The sequence below is a fragment of the Oncorhynchus tshawytscha genome, linkage group LG13 (assembly GCF_018296145.1).
Source record: "Oncorhynchus tshawytscha isolate Ot180627B linkage group LG13, Otsh_v2.0, whole genome shotgun sequence".
Classification (NCBI taxonomy): Eukaryota; Metazoa; Chordata; class Actinopteri; order Salmoniformes; family Salmonidae; genus Oncorhynchus; species Oncorhynchus tshawytscha.
Window position 1 is genome coordinate 54,637,730 of NC_056441.1, and position 22,227 is coordinate 54,659,956.

At 44.4% G+C, this 22,227-nt stretch overlaps 1 protein-coding gene across 3 annotated transcripts in view; it reads left to right on the forward strand.

The window, feature by feature from the left end:
- The first annotated feature begins 16,891 nt into the window (after nucleotides 1-16,891).
- Nucleotides 16,892-22,227, forward strand: part of LOC112265185 (rap1 GTPase-activating protein 2) — a 110,961-nt gene continuing 105,625 nt past the window's right edge. For 2 of the 3 annotated variants that reach the window (XM_042295955.1, XM_042295953.1), the window contains exon 1: nucleotides 16,893-16,957. Coding sequence is in view for 1 of the 3 variants with exons in the window: in XM_042295953.1 (XP_042151887.1) it covers nucleotides 16,917-16,957 (41 nt within the window). In the remaining 2 variants the exon portion in view is untranslated. Of the gene's footprint in view, nucleotides 16,958-22,227 lie in introns of all 3 variants that reach the window. The other variant, XM_042295956.1, reaches the window with a different exon arrangement.

The following is a 22,227-nucleotide window of genomic DNA, read 5'->3' on the forward strand; positions in this document are numbered from 1 at the left end:
TTAAGTGTTGGTCCCATCTTTCATGAGCTGAAATAAAAGATCCCGGAAAGATCACAAAATGCTTATTACTCTAATTTTGTGTAAAAATTTGTTTAGATCCCTGTTAGTTAGCATTTCTCATTTGCCAAGATAATCCATCCACCTGACAAGTGTGGCACATCAAGAAGCTGATTAAATGGCATTATCATTACACAGGTGCACCTTGTGCCGGGGACAATAAATGGCCACTCTAAAATGTGAAGTTTTGTCACACAACACAATGCCACAGATGTCTCAAGTTTTGAAGGTGCGTGCAATTGACATGCTGACGGCAGGAATGTCCACCAGAGCTGTTGCCAGAGAATGTAATGTTCATTTCCCTACCATAAGCCTAAGTGTAAGTCTAAATGTAATTTTAGAGAATTTGACAGTATGTCCAACCGGCCTCACATCCGCAGACCATGTGTAACCACACCAGCCCAGAACCTCCACATCCTGCTACTTCACCTGCGGAATTGTCTGAGACCAGCCACCAAGACAGCTGATGAAACAGATGAGTGTTTCTCTGTAATAAAGCCCTTTGTCACCATTACAAAGGGTGTGTCTTAGTATCCACTGAACCTCTCCTAATAACATCCAGGTTAATACCATGGAGATCTACGGCCGAAATCTACCATCCCCGCTGACAAAAATGTACATTCTCAACGAACTATGCAGGTATTCCTAGGAATCACCCAGAGAGCTACCATTCCTTCATCTGGAATAATTTCTTTAAGCACATTGACATCAAATCTGGATCCACCCATATTCTGGATGATTACGCTGCCAACCTCATAGAGGAGTGTGATTCCTTCTCGGAGAAGATCAAAGCTGCTGGAGGAATCAACCTCTTTGTTGGAGACGAATGATGATGATAGGATGGAGTATATTATTATATTTATTCAATTCTATTCTAAAGCTGCTGGAGGAATTGACCTCTTTGTTGGAGATACGGAGGATGACAAATTACACAACACAACTGCTCAATCAAACAGACATGGTTGAATTATATTTCAAGTTTATAGTCTTGTCCAGACATGTCACTGTCACAACAGATAAGGTCATGTTTTTGTATTGTGGGACACGTACTTTTTCAATGACACCCACATGACATGTTGTCATTAAGGCAACAAACACCACACGCACTAACCAGTTATAAAACACTATATACTATATAGGGAATAGGACACCGCCAGTGTTTGTAGGAGTGTCCCCTCACAGCACTGTTGTACATTACAAACGCATCTGTTAGCAATGACAAAGTCCGGTGAGAGTAAACTCCACCAATAGAGTTATAATATAATATAATTATCAATGCTGCTACGGTGAGACCACTGCATTACTGGCCATAGAATGTAACTGTGACGGCTATGCTAACCAAACTAACCAAACTAACCAAACTAACCAAACTAACCAAACTCCTCACAGGAGGCTGCTGAGGGGAGAACGGCTCATAATAATGACTAGAACGAAGCAAATGGAATGGCATCAAGCACCTGGAAACCAGGTGTTTGACGTCTTTGATACCATTCCGCTGATTCCACTCCAGCCATTACCACGAGCCCGTCCTCCCAAATTCAGGTGCCACCAACCTCCTGTGCTCTGTCTATCCATCTCTCTCTCTCCCTCTTCCCCCTCTTTCCCTGCCTCCCAGGTGAATAAGTTGTTTCTAGGGGAGTGTCTGTACAGGAGGCAGCGCTGTCTCTTTCCCTGGGACTCCCAGTTCGTCTGGGCTGTGCTGCAGAACCTCAGCGAGATGGCTATCTACTTCTGGGAGATGGTCGGAATGATAAACAACACGCTCACTCAAAATCCTGTGTTTAGGTGCTTTATCCTCATACAAAAATACTGCACATCTAACAGTGATGCGATTCAAGAGCCTAAATGATTGATTTCTCTCTCTCTCTCTCTCTCTCTCTCTCTCTCTCTCTCTCTCTCACTCCCCCATCTCTGCCTCACTCTCCCTTCTCTCTCTCAGCCTCTCTTCAGTCGCTCTGTCTGTCTCTCTCGCCCTCCTCCTCTCTCTCCCAGGTAGGAGAGTCTGTCCTTAGTGGTCTGGCATGCTGTAAGGTCCTGATGGTGCTGTCAAAAGATTGAGACCGAGACCAGGCTTCCCATGAAGGAGTTTGATAAACTGGCCAAAGGTAGGTTAGCCTTTATCTTTGCTCAAGAAAAGTAACAGGATAATACATACGACAGATAATTATGTGCTGCAGCATTTTGGGCTGAGAAGTGTTGAGGGTTAACCCCTTCCTCTCTCTCTAGATGTGTTCAGTGTCTGCTACCAGAGCAGTGAGAGCTGCTCCTTCCCCCTCCTTATAAGGAAGTTTCCCGTGAGGGGCGGAGCTACCAGATGGCCACCGCAGCCGACACCCGTCCGCCTCTTCAGCCACGGCGACGTGCAGCTCAGAACTAAACACAGGGGTCAGGGTGTGTGTGTGTTTGTGTGTGGTTTGTCATTCACCTTCATAAAACTAACCAGACCGTTAGATTTGAAGTTTGTCAGGACTAACTGCTACATTTGTCTTGAAATGCTTGTAGAACAATCGCTGTTAAATGGGAAATGTTTGTGTTGTACTGTTCAAGCAAAACCCCCAAAAACGAACTGATACAATAAAGCAATTATCAACCATTCTCATCGGTGCATTGTGTCACCGTCAGGTTTGAGAAACGTATCTACAGCACATCTCTCTCCCGCCAGGTCCCAGATGTTCCAGCTGCACCTGGGCAACACCACCCCCCAGCCTGAGTGACGCAGACCTGCGTACTCTCGCCAAGGAAACAGAAGGCTACTCTGGGGCCGACATTAGCATCATTGTACAAGATGCCCTCATGCAGCCTGTCAGGAAAGTGCAGTCAGCCACACTCTTCAAAAAGGTCATTTATACACATGATATAGTAAGTCTATTGCAGTCGACTCTTGCATACCACACTTTGGGTGTTTCTTTATCTCTACTTTTGAGGAGATTTACGATCGTTTTTTGTTGTTGCTTGTGATGGTACTATAGGTGCGAGGGCCATCCTGTACCAACAGTCAGTTGACGGTGGATTACCTTCTGACCCCGTGCTTGCCGTCCATAGAATTGACCTGGATGGACGTGACGAGCGACAAGCTGCTGGAGCCCATCGTCTGCATGGTGAGAAACACACATTCACAACACAGAGATACTATGTTCACTGACATTCACTGCTCACAAACATACTGGAACATGCTGTTTCAACATTCACTGCTCACAAACATACTGGAACATGCTGTTTCAACATTCACTGCTCACAAACATACTGGAACATGCTGTTTCAACATTCACTGCTCACAAACATACTGGAACATGCTGTTTCAACATTCACTGCTCACAAACATACTGGAACATGCTGTTTCAACATTCACTGCTCACAAAACATACTGGAACATGCTGTTTAAACATTCACTGCTCACAAAACATACTGGAACATGCTGTTTCAACATTCACTGCTCACAAAACATACTGGAACATGCTGTTTCAACATTCACTGCTCACAAAACATACTGGAACATGCTGTTTCAACATTCACTGCTCACAAAACATACTGGAACATGCTGTTTAAACATTCACTGCTCACAAACATACTGGAACATGCTGTTTCAACATTCACTGCTCACAAAACATACTGGAACATGCTGTTTAAACATTCACTGCTCACAAAACATACTGGAACATGCTGTTTAAACATTCACTGCTCACAAAACATACTGGAACATGCTGTTTCAACATTCACTGCTCACAAACATACTGGAACATGCTGTTTCAACATTCACTGCTCACAAAACATACTGGAACATGCTGTTTAAACATTCACTGCTCACAAACATACTGGAACATGCTGTTTCAACATTCACTGCTCACAAACATACTGGAACATGCTGTTTAAACATTCACTGCTCACAAACATACTGGAACATGCTGTTTCAACATTCACTGCTCACAAACATACTGGAACATGCTGTTTCAACATTCACTGCTCACAAACATACTGGAACATGCTGTTTAAACATTCACTGCTCACAAACATACTGGAACATGCTGTTTAAACATTCACTGCTCACAAACATACTGGAACATGCTGTTTCAACATTCACTGCTCACAAACATACTGGAACATGCTGTTTCAACATTCACTGCTCACAAACATACTGGAACATGCTGTTTAAACATTCACTGCTCACAAACATACTGGAACATGCTGTTTCAACATTCACTGCTCACAAACATACTGGAACATGCTGTTTCAACATTCACTGCTCACAAAACATACTGGAACATGCTGTTTAAACATTCACTGCTCACAAACATACTGGAACATGCTGTTTCAACATTCACTGCTCACAAAACATACTGGAACATGCTGTTTAAACATTCACTGCTCACAAACATACTGGAACATGCTGTTTAAACATTCACTGCTCACAAAACATACTGGAATATGCTGTTTCAACATTCACTGCTCACAAAACATACTGGAACATGCTGTTTAAACATTCACTGCTCACAAACATACTGGAACATGCTGTTTAAACATTCACTGCTCACAAAACATACTGGAATATGCTGTTTCAACATTCACTGCTCACAAAACATACTGGAACATGCTGTTTAAACATTCACTGCTCACAAACATACTGGAACATGCTATTTAAACATTCACTGCTCACAAACATACTGGAACATGCTGTTTAAACATTCACTGCTCACAAACATACTGGAACATGCTGTTTCAACATTCACTGCTCACAAACATACTGGAACATGCTGTTTCAACATTCACTGCTCACAAACATACTGGAACATGCTGTTTAAACATTCACTGCTCACAAACATACTGGAACATGCTGTTTAAACATTCACTGCTCACAAACATACTGGAACATGCTGTTTCAACATTCACTGCTCACAAGCATACTGGAACATGCTGTTTCAACATTCACTGCTCCTTACACTGTGTGTCCTCTCAAGGCCCATCCGTTATTACAGTTTTGTGTTTTTGTATTTGTTTTTATTTCTATTATTTTGACCATTTTTATTTGGAATTCAGTTTAAATTTCAGTTAGTCTTCAGATACAATTTACGCGTTTTTATTTAGTTTCCAAATCTGTTTTGTTTAAATATGATTGCTGTCTTAGTTTTAGTGTTAGGGACAGAAAGAAGTGCTTTCAGAATGTATTCACACACGTTGACTTTCTCCACGTTTTGTTGTGTTAGAAAGTGGGATTAAAATGAATCTGTCCTTTTTTTGTCAACGATCTGAACAAAATACTCTGCGATGTCAAAGTGGAAGAAAAATTATAACATTTGTAATAAAAGAAAAGAAAATGAAACCCCCTGAGTCAATACTTTATAGAAGCACCTTTGGCAGTGATTACAGCTGTCAGTCTTACTGGGTAAGTCTCTAAGAGCGTTCTACACCTGGATTGTGCAACACTTGCCCATTATTCTTTTAGAAACGATTCAAGCTCTGTCAAATTGGTTGTTGATCATTGCTGGACGACCATTTTCAGGTCTTACCATAGATTTTCAAACAGATTTAAGTCAAAACTGTAACTCTGCCACTCAGGAACATTCACTGTCTTCTTGGTAAGCAACTGCAGTGTAGATTTTGCCTTGTGTTTTAGGTTATTGTCCTGCTGAAAGGTGAATTAATATCCCAGTGTCTAGTGATAGCAGGCTGAACCAGGTTTTCCTCTTCCTAGAGGAAAACCTGGTTCAGCCTGCTATCACTTTTGCCTGTGCTTAGCTCTATTCCGTTTCTTTTTTATCCTGAAAAACTCCCCGGTCCTTAACGATTACAAGCTTACTCATAACATGATGCAGCCAGGACTACGCTTTAAAATATGGAGAGTGGTAGTTACTCAGTAGTGTTGCATTGGATTTGCCCCAAACATAACATGTTGTTTTCAGGACAAAAAGTGAATTGCTTTGCCACATTTTTTGCAGTATTACTTTAGTGCCTTGTTGAAAACAGGAAGCATGTTTTGGAATATGTTTTATTCTGTACAGGCTTCCTTCTTTTCACGCTGCCAATTAGGCTAGTGTTGTGGAGTAACTACAATGTTGTTGATCCATCCTGAATTTTCTCCTATAACAGCCATTAAACTCTGTAACTGTTTTTGTCACGATTGGCCTCATGGTGAAATCCCTGAGCGTTTTCCTTCCAATCTGGCAATTGAGTTAGGAAGGATTCCTGTATCTTTGTAGTGACTGGGTGTATTGATACACCATCCAAAATGTAATTAATAACTTCACCATGTTCAAAGGAATATTCAATGTCTGCATTTTTACATTTTAAATGAACAATAGGTCGCCTTCCTTTGCGAAACATTGGGAAACCTCCCTAGTCTTTGTGATTGAATCTGTGTATGAAATGCCCTGCTTGACTGAGGGACTTTGCAGATAAGTGTGGGGTACAGAGATGACAGAGAACACTATTATTGCACACAGAGTGAGTCCTACAACTTATTATGTATTTCATTAGATGTGATTTATGTCCCTAATTACGTTTTTGAACATGCACTGATTGCATCTTTTATTTCATTTACCCACCTTGGCAGAGTACCTATTTACACATAACCACTAGAACTCAACAATTAGCCTCAATACCTCCTAAATAGCATGAAAAGTGGAGGGTAGGAACAGAAAAACAGAAAGCATCTCTAAACAGGCAAAATGTTAGTCTACTAACTCAACTTTGTGATATTGTGTTCAAGTAAACGGAGGATTTTTATTTTGAAGCAATTTGGACCCGTTAATGTCGCTTAATGTCGCTTATTTCACGGAGCTATGAGAAAGACAGGTTGTGAACAAGCACGGAGTTTCAGTTGTCTGTTCATGACAAATAGAAACCGAAAGCATCGACTCAATGCCTCCCTCTCTCCATTCCTCCGCAGCTGTGAGAAATCAAATTTTATTTGTCACATACACATGGTTAGCAGATGTTAATGCGAGTGTAGCGAAATGCTTGTAAGGAGCGCCACCAAATGGCCTATAATAACCCGTCATTGGTGACGGTATTGCGACTCAATTACGGTAATAACCTAATTTAGGGGTGCCATTGCGGTGCTAGTCGACATCATCACTTTATTTGTATTTATTTTATTTAACCTTTATTTAACTAGGCAAGTCAGTTAAGAACAAATTCTTTACAATTACGGCCTAATGAGGATATGGGGCTGTTATTAAAAAATAAATAATAATAATTTAAAAAAATATATATATATTTTTTTAATTATTATTATTATTATTTTTTTATAACAGTACTCTGCCAAGGTGGGTAAATGAAATAAAAGATGCAATCAGTGCATGTTCAAAAAACGTAATTAGGGACATAAATCACATCTAATGAAATACATAATAAGTTATAGGACTCACTCTGTGTGCAATAATAGTGTTCTCTGTCATCTCTGTACCCCACACGTATATATATATATATATATATAGGACAAAACACACATCAAGACAAGAGAGACAACACAACACTACATACAGAGAGACCTAAGACAACAACATAGCAAGGCAGCAACACATGACAACACAATTACATGGAAATTAACTACTTTTCTACTTACCAGGTGTAATTAGAAATGTGAGGCTGTGTTGTTTTACTGTGCATGCATGGCCCTTTTTAGGGATAGCCAGATAGCCTAACTGATTATCAGTACGCTTCCTGCCCCAGTACTCGGCCATCACCTCCCCTCTGCGTCGGCTGTTGAAGAAGGAGGTGTACTGGGCCTGGACACCCAACGATGCACAGGTTGTCCATTCTCTCAAAGAACTGCTGACCACTTCACCTGTCTCCTCCTGGGACAGAGGATACACGTGACTCCTGGGAAGTGCTGCGTCTACCAGGAGATGTATCGCACAATCCCCCCGTCAATGAGGTAGTAATTTAGTCGCCCTCTTCTTACAGAAGGCAAGAGCCAAATCGGCATATTCTGAGGGGATGTGCACGGTGGAGACCTGGTCTGGACTTTCCACCGTAGACGCACTGATGGAAACCCCTACACACCTCCCTGAGCACTCTCGTGACCACCCCTTGAGAGCCCTCTGTTGCCACGAAATAGTGGGGTCATGACAGGCCAACCAGGATAAGCCCAGCACCACGGGAAACACAGGAGAATCAATAGGGAAGAGACTGATTCTCTCCTCATGACCCTCCTGTGTAACCTTGTCAAGTGGAGCCCTGACCCTAATGGTCGACTATCTAGGGAGTGCACAGGGAAAGGCATATCCACAGGAACAAGGATCCCTAAACTATGAGCAAATGAAAAATCAATAAAATTCCCAGCCGCGCCTGAATCTACCAGTGCCTTATGCTGGGAATGCGGGGGAAACTCAGGAAATGAAACAAACACATACATGTGAGCCACAGGGGGCTCTGGGTGAGCCTGGTGCCGACTCACCTGGGGTGACACGACAGTGCCCTGCCTGCTTTCTTGACTCCCTGAGGGACCCCTCCAGAACCAACCAGCAGGGTGCCCTCTGCGGCCACAGATGGTGCAGGGAATGGCCCCTCCTCCGGTCGCCCTAAGTGCAGCACCTCCCAGCTCCATGGGCGTCGGAGCGAGGTGCTGGGTGATGGAACTGACAGGTCCCAATCCGAACGTCCGCAGAAGGTCAGCATGTTTTCCAGCCGCATGGACAGGTCCGCCGTCCCATCCTACTCCCTCGGGAGCGCAAGTCAAATCCCACTGGGACCAGGGGAAAGAGGGGAGAGAGAGTTGGGCCAGTAACCGAAAGGTTGCTGGTTCGAATCCCCGAGCTGACAACGTCGTTCTGCCCCTGAGCAAGGCAGTTAGCCCACTGTTCCCCAGCGCCAGACATGTGGATGTCAATTAAGGCAGCCCCCCGCATCTCTCTGATTCAGAGGGGTTGAGTTAATTGAGGAAGACATATTTCAGTTGATGGCATTCAGATGTACAACTGACTAGGTATCCCCCTTTCCCCTTTCAGTTGAGGCCAAGGGAGTGTGTGAAACCAGCAGTGAACCACTCAAGGTGGCATCAATGGCAGAGTGAGGACATGCAGGAGGTGGCACCTTCCTCATTCGACTGGCATGCCAGCGAGAGCCGTCAACCAGTTGAAATGTTGCTGGGCCCAGCTGATGGTTTCTCCCCTTGTTCTCCCCAATTTCGTGATATCCAATTGGTAGTTACAGTGTTGTCTCATTGCTGCAACTCCCGTATGGACTCGGGAGAGGCAAAGGTCGAGAGCGGCGCGTCCTCCGAAACATGACCCTGCCAAGCCGCACTGCTTCTTGACACAAGGCTTGTTTAACCCGGAAGCCAGCCACACCAATGTGTCGGAGAAAACACTGTACTCCGGGCGACCGTGTCAGCGTGCATTGTGCCCGGCCCTCCACAGGAGTCTCCAGAGCAGACAAGGACAACCCGGCTAGCCAAACCCTGCCCTAACCCGGACGACGCTGGGCCAATTGTGCGGCGCGTCATGGGTCGTCTGGTCGTGGCTGGCTGCGACACAGCCTCGGATCGAACCAGGATCTGTAGTGACGCAGGTAGCACTGCGATGCAGTGCCTTAGACCTCTGCGCCACTCTGGAGGTCCAGCTGGAAGCCGTGCTCTCTTTCTTTGGTTGTAGTGCTCCTGACTTTTACTCTGTTAGCTTTGCACTGCTGCTTTGACTGTCGAGGCTGTCGGGTTGCCAATAGAGACGGAGTGTGTAGGGGCAGCTCTAGTTCACGTCCTAACATCAGCTTGGCAGGAGAGACTCTGGTGGTGGAGTGGTGAGCAGCTCTGTAGTGCTGCAGAGTTTGCGACAAGGACGCAGTGAAGGAGCAACCCTGAGCTAGGTGATCACTCAGTACATTTTCCAGGGTTTGATTGAACTCCCCCCCTCTCCCCAGTTGGCCTGGGCGTAGTAGTAGGCTGTTCTGATGTGCTTGATCCCCTTGCTTTGGACAGACCGGAGGGCCAGGCCAGTGACTGCACTGGTGGTGGCAGAGTTGGGCCTGTCTTTCCACCTACAACATATGTTTCCGAATCCCTGGGGCAGGGATACATTCGTCCCTCCACTTCACCTGCCTCCTCAAGTTTATTTTTTGTGAAGAAGAAGGATGGGGGTCTGCACCCATGTATTGACTAACGAGAGATAAATCAGATCACTGTGAGGTACAGTTACCCGCTGCCTCTTATAGCCAGTGCGATCGAGTCAATGCACGGGGCGCGCTTCTTCACAAAATTGGATCTCAGGAGCACTTACAACCTGGTGCGTATCCGGGAGGGGGACGAGTGGAAGACGGCATTTAGTACCACCTCAGGGCACTAAGAGTACCTCGTCATACCCTACAGGTTGATGAATGCTCCATCAGTCTTCCAGGCCTTTGCTGACGAGATTTTCCGGGACCTGCACGAGCAGGGTGTAGTGGTGTATATTGATGACATTCTGATATACTCCGCTAAACGCGCCGAGCATGTGTCCCTGGTGTGCAAGGTGCTTGGTCGACTGTTGGAGCATGACCTGTATGTCAAGGCTGAGAAATGTCTGTTCTTCCAACAGTCCATCTCCTTCTTAGGGTACCGCATTTCCACTTCAGGGGTAGAGATGGACAGTGACCGCATTTCAGCCGTGCATAATTGGCCGACTCCCACCACGGTAAAGGAAGTACTACCGACGCTTTATCCGGGAGTTTGGTCAGGTACCAGCTCCCATTACCTCACTGCTGAAGGGAGGACCGGTGCGGCTGCAGTGGTCGGCTGAGGCGGACAGGGCTTTTGGTCACCTGAAGGCTCTGTTTACCTCGGCTCACGTGCTGGTTTTCTGATCCACGTCCCTACTTTTTTTTTAAGGCATCTGTGACCAACAGATGCATATCTGAATTCCCAGTCATGTGAAATCCATAGATTAGGGCCTAATGAATTGATTTCAATTGACTGATTTCCTCATATGAGCTGTAACTCAGTAAAATCGTAGAATTTGTTGCATGTTGCGTTTATATTTTTGTTCAGTATACATGAAAACAGCACTGGACAACGTATTGGTGCCTCTGCATTAGCATTATAAATGACAATATGTTCAGAATTGTATGTATTGATCAGACATGTTTATTTGATCATTTACAGCATAGCCGAAATATTGATCAACGTGAACACTCGTGAGAAATAAAGGTGATAAATAATGGTGAGACATAATTTTACATAAAAAAAAAAAAGATCAGCACCATAAGCCTAATATAGGCACCCAGCCACCCTACAGTATGCAGGACCCATTCATTCTTACAATTTGTAACACTCATCTCCCTTTCCGAATGCTTGAAAAAAACAATACAAAGTAACGAAATGGGATATCATATCCCGTAGAAGTTAATTACTTGCGCCTTGATCACGCTGACAGCGTCATTACGTTTTGACACACCAGAAGTCCATTCATTTCTAATGGAAATGGCTGCGTTGGCCTTGCAGCGCTGCGTTGCAGAGGCAGTTGCAGTGCGTTCGGTGTGGTACATACGTTGGATTTATCCATGTATGTGCAAAACTGTCTGCATAGACGGCTTGACAGAAATGGTAGCAGAAGGTGAATGTTGAACTTTTGTTGCACACATATCCAGATGATGCTGAGTACCATCGTGTGAAAATAGGAAAATCAACCAACTACAGAGATTGATAAGGAGGGAAGCTGGAGAAGAGGGTACCCTGCTTCAATCAAGCAGGCATCAGTCAACCACTTTGGTCATCCCCAAAGACTGAAGCGGGAGACAAATCCAGCTATGGCCTCCTCCTTGTCAGGCCTCTCACACTGAGCAGACAGGGGTCCTGGGATGGACGGCTCACACAGCTTCCCCACATACAGCCCTGGATCAAGGGTGACCTCGTTGAAGAGGAGATCCAGAAGCCTTATCTATGCAGCCTGTAGTGTTTTTGAAAAGGGAAATGTTTAAGTGGGTAGTGAATTGAATTTCCTTTTATTCACTTAGGATGCTATCTACTCATTGATGTAGCGATCTACTCATTCTACAATATTTTGTAGTACTCAATTTGAAATATGCAGTATTTGGTGTGTGTGCTTTTTTTAGTTAAACTTTTCTGTCTTTATTTGGATAAGTTTGTGTGCCTTATATGCTCAGTTGATGCATATTTGAAATGAATAACTATGACTTACAGTATGTTGGGTCTGTCTTTACAGGCGTCACGTCATACTTCTTTGCCTTTAGGAAAGCAGATTTTTTTCTATCACAGCATTCCTGCTGTGGTAGTTGCCTGGGAAGCTGTGCAGACAGAGTAGATGTCTGCAGACAGAGTAGATGTCTGCAGACAGAGTAGATGTCTATCATTACTGCTTGATGATAAAAACTAAATGAGAATGGAAAGTGATTAGCTCCAATGACACAAGCGATATCAACTGTAAGACAACAACCCACACACTGGAATGGCAAAATATGATTTTCAGGGTAAATTACAAATACTATACACACCGCAGCACCTTTTGTGGACAACGTTTCTTTATGCCGGCAGTACTCAGACTCAGTGTAGGGGGCTTAGGGATGGAATTCTGGGATATCATCCAATTTGATGAAAAACATGATTTTCACTGTTCGAGACCTTTAAGTGTGTACACACGTGTGTACCTGCGTGTGTGAATGCGGATGTGTGTGTGTGTGTGTGTGTGTGTGTGTGTGTGTGTGTGTGTGTGTGTGTGTGTGTGTGTGTGTGTGTGTGTGTGTGTGTGTGTGTGTGTGTGTGTGTGTGTGTGTGTGTGTGTGTGTGTGTGCGCATGCATTGGTGTGTGTGAGAGAGAGCTGTTCAGTATTCTATTGATGTATGACACTATGACAGTATTGATGTCCATGCCCCCATTTGCCTGTCTAGTAAACGTGGTTATGTTATTAGGGGGATTGACCCCAGACAGAGCAGTGCACATGTCAGTGAGATGAAAAGCCTGTGAACTGACAGTATGTCTCAGAATATCTCCCAACAGAAATAGAGAGGGAGGCTGCGTCCCAAATGGAAACCTATTCCCTTTAACGTACACTACTTCCAACCGGAGCCCTCTGTGTCCTGGTCAACAGTAGTGGACTAAATAGGGAATAGGGTGCCATTTGGGATGCAGCTGAGTGTGTCATGTGTCAGCCCAGGGTAATACTGATTATGCTATTAGTTTTCTTATTTATATTCTTCAGACGTTTACATTTTATATTTTTTACATTTGACATTTTAGAGAGACGCCATAGGTGAAGTAATGTGTGGCTGGCTGGTTCATTTCCTACTTCAGCCTCAGTAATCAACTGTTGGTCAGTGATCAGGATACTGGCTAGAGCTCTACTCTACCCTCACAGTCACAGAGAAAGGGTAGGGATCTACTCTACTCTACCCTCACAGTCACAGAGAAAGGGTAGGGATCTACTCTACTCTACCCTCACAGTCACAGAGAAAGGGTAGCCCTCTACTCTACTCTACCCTTACAGTCACAGAGAAAGGGTAGCCCTCTACTCTACCCTCACAGTCACAGAGAAAGGATAGGGCTCTACTCTACCCTCACAGTCACAGAGAAAGGGTATGGCTCTTATCTACCCTCACAGTCACAGAGAAAGGGTAAGTCTCTACTCTAACCTCACAGTCACAGATAAAGGGTAAGTCTCTACTCTACCCTCACAGTCACAGAGAAAGGGTAAGTCTCTACTCTAACCTCACAGTCACAGAGAAAGTGTAAGTCTCTACTCTAACCTCACAGTCACAGAGAAAGGGTGTCATGTTCGTTGTAATGATCGGATCAAGGCGCAGCGTGGTATGCGTATATTCTCTTTTAATGAATGAAACACAACAAAAACAACAAAACCAACAAACGAACCGTGAAGCTATACAACTTAGTGCAGACAGGCAACTAAACATAGTCAAGATCCCATGAAACACAAAGGGGAAATGGCTGCCTAAATATGATCCCCAATCAGAGACAACGATAAACAGCTGTCTCTGATTGGGAACCATATCAGGCCAACATAGACATACAAAAAACCCTAGACATACAAAAACCCTAGACATACAAAAACTAGAGTACCCACCCTAGTCACACCCTGACCTAACCAAAATATGTAGAAAAACAGAGATATCTAAGGTCAGGGCGTGACAAAGTGTAGGGCTCTACTCTGCTCTACCCTCACAGTCACAGAGAAAAGGTAGGCCTCTACTCTGCTCTACCCTCACAGTCACTGAGAAAGGGTAGGCCTCTACTCTGCTCTACCCTCACAGTCACAGAGAAAGGGTAGGGCTCTACTCTACTCTACCCTCACAGTCACAGAGAAAGGGTGGGGCTCTACTCTACCCTCACAGTCACAGAGAAAGGGTGGGGCTCTACTCTAGGGTAGGACGGTATCCATATTTTCATACCTTCATACCGTTCCTGTACCAAACTGAGGTATACGGTATTTGCGGCAGTGCACACATGGGGCGCTATTTCTTTCAACAAAAAACAAAAAAACAACTTGACAAACAAAACAAATGAAGGCAGCAGGGATCTTTATCCGGGAGGGGATTGATTGTCTCTTCAAGAATGAGTGATCATAATTTCATGTCCTCTACCCGCTTTCCAATTCAATGTGCCTGTTTTATAGACAGCAGTATTCCTGTCTTACAGCCACCTCTGATCTCCCTCTCATCTTCACTAGTAAAACATGACCCTTAGTAAAGGTTAAAGAACAGGATGGGATGGACCTCTCTATATTACACCCAGGACTGTGCACACAGGAGCTCTTGTATGATTCTACCATAATTGACATAACCTTAAAAGCACCGAGTTCAACCTTGATGAATCTAATGATATAGCCTATATGCAGCTGTGACGTATATTGTTTCGCCCTTCATTGCTGATAGACAATGGCATATGCATAATAGGCATAATGCTTCAGTATTTTGGAAAGTTTTCAACAAGAAATCATTAGTCCAGTCATATCATTTGAATTGTAGTAATTTCAAATCAGCTCCAGCCAGTCACGTAGTTGAGGTTGTTGTACTGACCATAGTATCTCTCATTGAGATGGATAGACTCGTGTTTCATTCCAAACCAATGATGAACCAAAAACATTGTACACTACTGGCCATTAGTTACATCATCATAGCTGTGACAACGCAGTGCTGCTCTCTATTGTCCGTTTGAAAGCTTGCTTCATTTAAATGTCTCTCCACTTTGAAACCTTGATTGTAATGTCGTACATGATGTTTGTGTTGCTTGCTTTTGTTTGGGCGTTGTGTTATACAATAACCAAACCTTTGGTGGACCTCCAGAGAACCCTCTCAAAAAAGGTTTCCAAGGCAACCCCAGAACCCGCACCAATTAGAACTCACAAAGGCTCTCCCCAACACTAAACTGCCCGGAGATTAGAGAGGAAAGAAGATCAACCGAAAGAACACAGCATTAAACAAACAGACAAGTGGACTGACTGTGTGGGTGTGAGACGTGTGTTTGGGGAGAAGATTTGATTTGAGCATGTCCCGTAGGCTTTTCTCCGCTCACTGTGTAAACACCCACGCACGCACACACACACGCACACACACGCACACGCACACACACGCACACGCACACACACACACACACACACACACGCACACGCACGCACACACACAAACACACACACACGCACACACACACACACACACACACACGCACACACACACACACGCACACACACACACACACACACACACACACACACACACACACACCTTATCAGGGTTCATGCTCTGTTATTGCCAGAGAGCTCTTAGAACGCCACAGGGAAAATCAATAGCAAATAGTTTAGAGTGGCTGATAGGTGTGAACGCTGCTTAGAGTATTGATGGGACACTGCTGTGGCTGGTCTGCTCTTTGGGCATACATGTACTAAGGCAGGCAGGAGGCAGCTTTGTTGAAATAGCTGATTTTCATTGGTTCCCCCGTTTGTGTGTGCGCCAAACGTGCCCGAGTGCACGTATGCACATGTACCTGCGTATATATTTGTTCCTGGATGTGTGTGTCTGTGTATGTGCTTGCGTGTGTATGTGGAAGGGTGTGGATATAACAGTGTGTGTCTGTGTATGTGCTTGCGTGTGTATGTGGAAGGGTGTGGATATAACAGTGTGTGTCTGTGTATGTGCTTGCGTGTGTATGTGGAAGGGTGTGGATATAACAGTGTGTGTCTTTTGTTGTTGTTGGTGTCGCTGACAACAATGCTGACATCAATGCTGGAGGTGTGTGAGTGTCTGCACTGACCTGTGACTAAGGTGAAGGTACTGAAGACCTCAAACAGTGTCGCACTATTGACTTTAACCCGTCCTTTCTCCTCTCCTCTAGGTCATCACCCAACCAGGGAAGAGCTTAGGCGTATCCCTCACCATGGCAACAACATCTTCCCACGCATCCTGCATTCTGACACACACGCTCCTCTTGTGTGTGTGTGTGAGTCTCTCTTTCTCTCTCTCTCTCTCTCTCTCTCTCTCTCTCTCTCTCTCTCTCTCTCTCTCTCTCTCTCTCTCTCTCTCTCTCTTCTCTCTCTCTCTCTCTCTCTCTCTCTCGCTCTCTCTCATCTTCTCCATTACCCAAATCCACTTTCTTACTACACCCTCCTCCTATTTCTCTCTCTCTCTCTCTCTCTCTCTCTCTCTCTCCCTCTCTCTCTCTCTCATCTTCTCCATTACTCCACTTTCTTACTACACCCTCCTCCTATTTGCTCTCTCTCTCTCTCTCTCTCTCTCTCTCTCTCTCTCTCTCTCTCCCACTCTCTCTCACACACTCTCTCTCACACACTCTCTCTCTCACACTCTCTCTCTCTCTCTCTCTCTCTCTCTCTCTCTCTCTCTCTCTCTCTCACACACTCGGTCAATCTCCCCTGTCCTCTCATGCTCTGCCATTCCACTCGCTAATGTTGGACCAGCCACTCGCTAAGACATGTTCTCTACAGCATGCAAGGGATCCATGGGCGAGTCAAGGTAGGCTTGAACCTTGAGGAGGACAGTACTATAGAGGTCATGTCATATATGCTCTATTCCTGTTTTGTTTTCTCTGTCACTCTGCTGTGTGTTTGTAAGTGTGAGAGCACTGCCAGCTGCAGCCTGGCTGCTGTGTGAGAGAGAGAGAGAGCAATGGAGAGAGAGCGGTAGAATGTGGGTCTGCTTAGCTGCCAGTCAATATCTCAGGCGCTGCCCGTGCAGAAGTATTTACTTCTGTGTGGGTGTGTGTGTGTGTGTGTGTGTGTTTTGTGAGTGTGTGGGTAAAGGCATTTTGCGGATGTTACATTATGCAGATGTGTGTGTGTGTGTGTGTGTGTGTTCATCAGTGTGTATGATTATTCCCCCTGTGTCAATGGAAGCTTCTGAGGGAGTGTGTTCACCAAGACACACGCACAAGCTTCTGAAAGCCCTTGTGAATGAAGTAGCTGATTGACGGTTCAATTTACACGAGCCACATTCTGGTACATCAATTGCAAGATGGAACAGATTGAGCTACCCCTGTCTAATATATACACCCAGTCGTGCAGCTAAAGAGAGGATGTGTGTGATAGATGTACATCTCCCATTGTCATGTTCTGCAACGTCTTGGTTTATTTCTCGCCATCCTCTTGGTGACAGCTGGAAATAGAACTATAATGGGATCTTCTCAGGTGCACTGCTGCCTCTCAGATCTCTGCCAGCCGGCCTCCAGCTACGGGAGGTGATATGTGGATCAGTGGAGGCTGGTGGCAGGAGCTATAGGAGGATGGGCTCATTGTAATGGCTGGATTGGAATTAATGGATAGGAGTCAAACATGTGGTTTCCATATGTTTGATGTGTTTGATACTGTTCCATCCATTCCATTTCAGCCTTTAGAAAATAGCCCGTCCTCCTATAGCTCATCCCACCAGCCTCCACTGACGTAGATAAGGACTACGCTCCACAGATTCATTTAGATGTTTGGTAAAGTGCTGGCTGTTTCTGAGCAGTCATCATGTTTCTATAAATGACAGCAGATGAATCTTTGAAACATGATGTTGGCCTTTACAGCCAAGCCTGGTCTCAGATCTGTCTGTGCTGCCTTGCCAACTCCTATGGTCTTTGAGTTGACAAGGTAGCACAAACAGATTTGGGACAAGGCTTTATATAAAGCCATTCTCCTTCTTTAATATGTACAGTGCCTTGCAAAAGTATTCATCCCCCTTGGCATTTTTCCTATTTTGTTGCATTACAACCTGCAATTTAAATAGATTTTTATTTGGATTTCATGTAATGGACATACACAAAATAGTCCAAATTGGTGAAGTGAAATTGAAGAAATAGCTTGTTTCAAAAGATTTATTTTAAGAAAGTGAAATCTCAGAATAATAGCAGAGAGAATTATTTATTTCAGCTTTTATTTCTCTCATCACATTCCCAGTGGGTCAGAGGTTTACATACACTCAATTAGTATTTGGTAGCATTGCCTTTAAAATGTTTAACTTGGGTCAAACGTTTCGGGTAACCTTCCACAAGCTTCCCACAATAAGTTGGGTGAATTTTGGCCCATTACTCCTGACAGAGCTGGTGTAACCGAGTCAGGTTTGTAGGCCTCCTTGCTCGCACATGCTTTTACAGTTCTGCCCAAACATTTTCTATAGGATTGAGGTCAGGGCTTTGTGATGGCCACTCCAATACCTTGACTTTGCTGACCTTGAGCTATTTTGCCACAACTTTGGAAGTATGCTTGGGGTCATTGTCCATTTGGAAGACCCATTTGCGACCAAGCTTTAACTTCCTGACTGATGTCTTGAGATGTTGCTTCAATATATCCACATAGTTTTCCTGCCTCATGATGCCATCTATTTTGTGAAGTGCACCAGTCCCCCCTGCAGCAAAGCACCCCCACAACATGATGCTGCCACCCGCGTGCTTCACGGTTGGGATGGTGATCTTTGGCTTGCAAGCCTCCTCCTCTTTCCTCCAAACATAACGATGGTCATTATGGCCAAACAGTTATATTTTTGTTTCATCAGACCAGAGGATGAGGTCTCTAGGAGACAGAACGCGTCTCCTTCCTGAGCGGTGCGACGGCTGCGTTGTCCCATGGTGTTTATACTTGCGTACGATGGTTTGTACAGATGAACGTGGTACCTTCAGGGTTTTGGAAAATTCTCCCAAGGATGAACCAGACATGTGGAGGTCTACAATTTTTTCTGAGGTCTGGGCTGATTTCTTTTGGTTTTCCCATTATGTCAAGCAACGAGGCACTGAGTTTGAAGGTAGGCCTTGAAATACATCCACAGGTACACCTCCAATTGACTCAAAAGATGTCAATTAGCCTATCAGAAGCTTATAAAGCCATGACATAATTTTCTGGAATTTTCCAAGCTGTTTAAAGGCATAGTCAACTTAGTGTATGTAAACTTCTGACCCACTGGAATTGTGATACAGTGAATTATAAGTGAAATAATCTGTCTGTAAACAATTGTTGGAAAAATTACTTGTGTCATGCACAAAGTAGATGTCCTAACCGACTTGCCAAAACTATAGTTTGTTAACAAGAAATTTGTGGAGTGGTTGAAAACGAGTTGTCATGACTTCAACGTAAGTGTATGTAAACTTCTGACTTGAACTGTGTTTTCATTTCCTTTACTATGAAGCCCCTAAATAAGATCTATTGCAACCAATTACCTTCAGAAGTCACATAATTAGTTAAATAAAGTCCACCTGTGTGCAATCTAAGTGTCACATTATCTGTCACATGATCCAAGTATATATGCACCTGTTCTGAAAGGCCCCAGAGTCTGCAACACCACTAAGCAAGGGGCACCACCAAGCAAGCGGCACCATGAAGACTAGTTGTGTAACGTAATTCGTCCTCCTCTGACGAGGAGTAGACAAGATCGGACCAATGCGCAGCGTGGTATGTGTCCATGTCAATATTTAATAAATCAACTGAACACTGAATAACAAAACAACAAAGTGAAAGAACGAAACGACAACGAAACAGTCCTGTCTGGTGAAGACACACAAAAAAAAACAATCACCCACAACTAAAATGGGGAAAACAGGCTACCTAAGTATGATTCTCAATCAGAGACAACGATCAACAGCTGCCACTGATTGAGAACCATACCAGGCCGAACACAGAAATACAACAAAGAAAAAAGAACAAAGACTACCCACGCCAACTCACACCCTGACCAAACTAACACAAAGACAAAATAAAGGAACTAAGGTCAGAACGTGACAAGTTGTGGAGAAGTAAAGATCAAGGTTTGGTTATTAAAAAAAATCTGAAACTTTGAACATCCCACGGAGCACCATTAAATCCCTTATTAAAAAAATGGAAAGAATACTGCACCACAACAAACCTGCCAGGAGAGAACCGCCCACCAAAACTAATGGACCAGGCAAGGTGGGCATTAATTAGAGGCAACAAATAGACCACAGATAACCCTGTAGGAGCTGCAAAACTCCACAGCGGACATTGGAGTGTCTGTCCATAGGACCACTTTAAGCCATACACTCCACAGAGCTGGGATTTACGGAAGAGTGGCCAGAAAAAAAACATTGCTTAAAAAAAAATACTTATGAATACTTATGCACAATCAAGTTTGCAGTTTTGTTGTCTTATTTTTTTTTTCTTCACAATAACAAATATTTTGCATCTTCAAAGTGGCATGTTGTGTAAATCAAATGACACAAACCCCCCAAAAATCTATTTTAATTCCAGGTTGTAAGGCAACAAAATGGGGGGGTGAATACTTTCGCAAGCCACTGTACCTGGGTGTCTATTGGTGCACTCGTTTGGAGTGCACTCGTTCTCTTCTTCTTGTAAACTTCTCTTATTTTCATTAATTCCATCTGTCATCGTCATCTCTCTCCCTCTCTCTCTGTGTCTCTCTTCCTCTCTAACCTCTCTAACTTCTCTTCATCCGCCAGCTCCATTTTCTACCTCACACCGTCCTTGTCATTCACTCTAATTGATTGGCCTCCATTCAATCTCATGATCTCTCATTTCCTTTTTCCCTCGTTCAATTCTCTCTCTCTGACTCTCTCTCTCTCTCTCTCTCTCTCTCTCTGACTCTCTTGCCGCCCTGTCTCTCTTTCACTCTATCTCTTTCCTTTCACCTCTCCCTGTCCTTTATCTTAAGTTCACCCTGAATGGCTCCTTCTTTTCTCCTCTTCTCCCTCCTTCACCTTCCATCCCCCACTCTCTTCTCTCTCACTCTCTCTTGCTCTCTCTCTCGCTCTCTTGCTCTCTCACTTTCACTCCTCCCCTCTCCATGAATGGGGGGATAAGCTCAGACTTTGATAAACTGTCAGATGAGTCACAGGGCAGTTGTCTTTCCGTATCTCAAGGTTGTTTGTGTGTTTGTGTGTTTGTGTGTGTGTGTGTGTGTGTGTGGGGAGGGTGGGGGGGGTGTCGTTTTGTTTGCTCAAGCACACATTCTTTTATGGATGAAAGGTAGGTTTCTTTTCTGTTATCAGTGCATTTTTGTGGGCATATAGTAGGGACTTATGTCACATTCCCTGAAATCCACCTACGCATCTAATAACATAGGGGAAAATCACAGGGTGCTATGCGCATACGGGTGACGAGAGGATCAAGACATGAAAGGAGGGGGAAAAGGACATGGAAGAGTAAAGATTGAATTGTGAGAAGGGAGGTGAGGCCAGAGTAAGGGAGAAAAGAGGAAAGTTGGTGGATAAAATTCTTAGGAAGAATAGGTGCAACCTAGGACCAAAAAGGTTCTACCAAAAAGGTTCCATGTAAAACCCTATCCCCTCCACAAAGAACTTTGTGAGCCCTTTTTTCTAAGGGTGCAGTAATAGGTTGGGGGGAGGGGTATAAAGATAAAGAGATGTAGATTAGCATGAAATAAAGGAAAAAGAGCAATGACAATGAAAGGGTGAGGATGAGGCAGTGAAAAGGGGGATGAGGTGGCAGGAAAGAAGAGAGGTTGGATGGGGGGACCAGTATTGGGGTCCAGTATTGAGGGACCAGTTTTGAGGGACCAGAATTGGGGGTCCAGTATTGGGGGTCCAGTATTGAGGGTCCAGTATTGAGGGACCAGAATTGGGGGACCAGTCTTGGGGGTCCACTATTGAGGGTCCAGTATTGAGGGACCAGTTTTGAGGGACCAGAATTGGGGGTCCAGTATTGAGGGTCCAGTATTGAGGGACCAGTATTGGTGATTTAGTATTGAGGGACCAGTATTGAGGGTCCAGAATTGAGTGTCCAGTATTGAGGGTCCAGTATTGAGGGACCAGAATTGGGGGA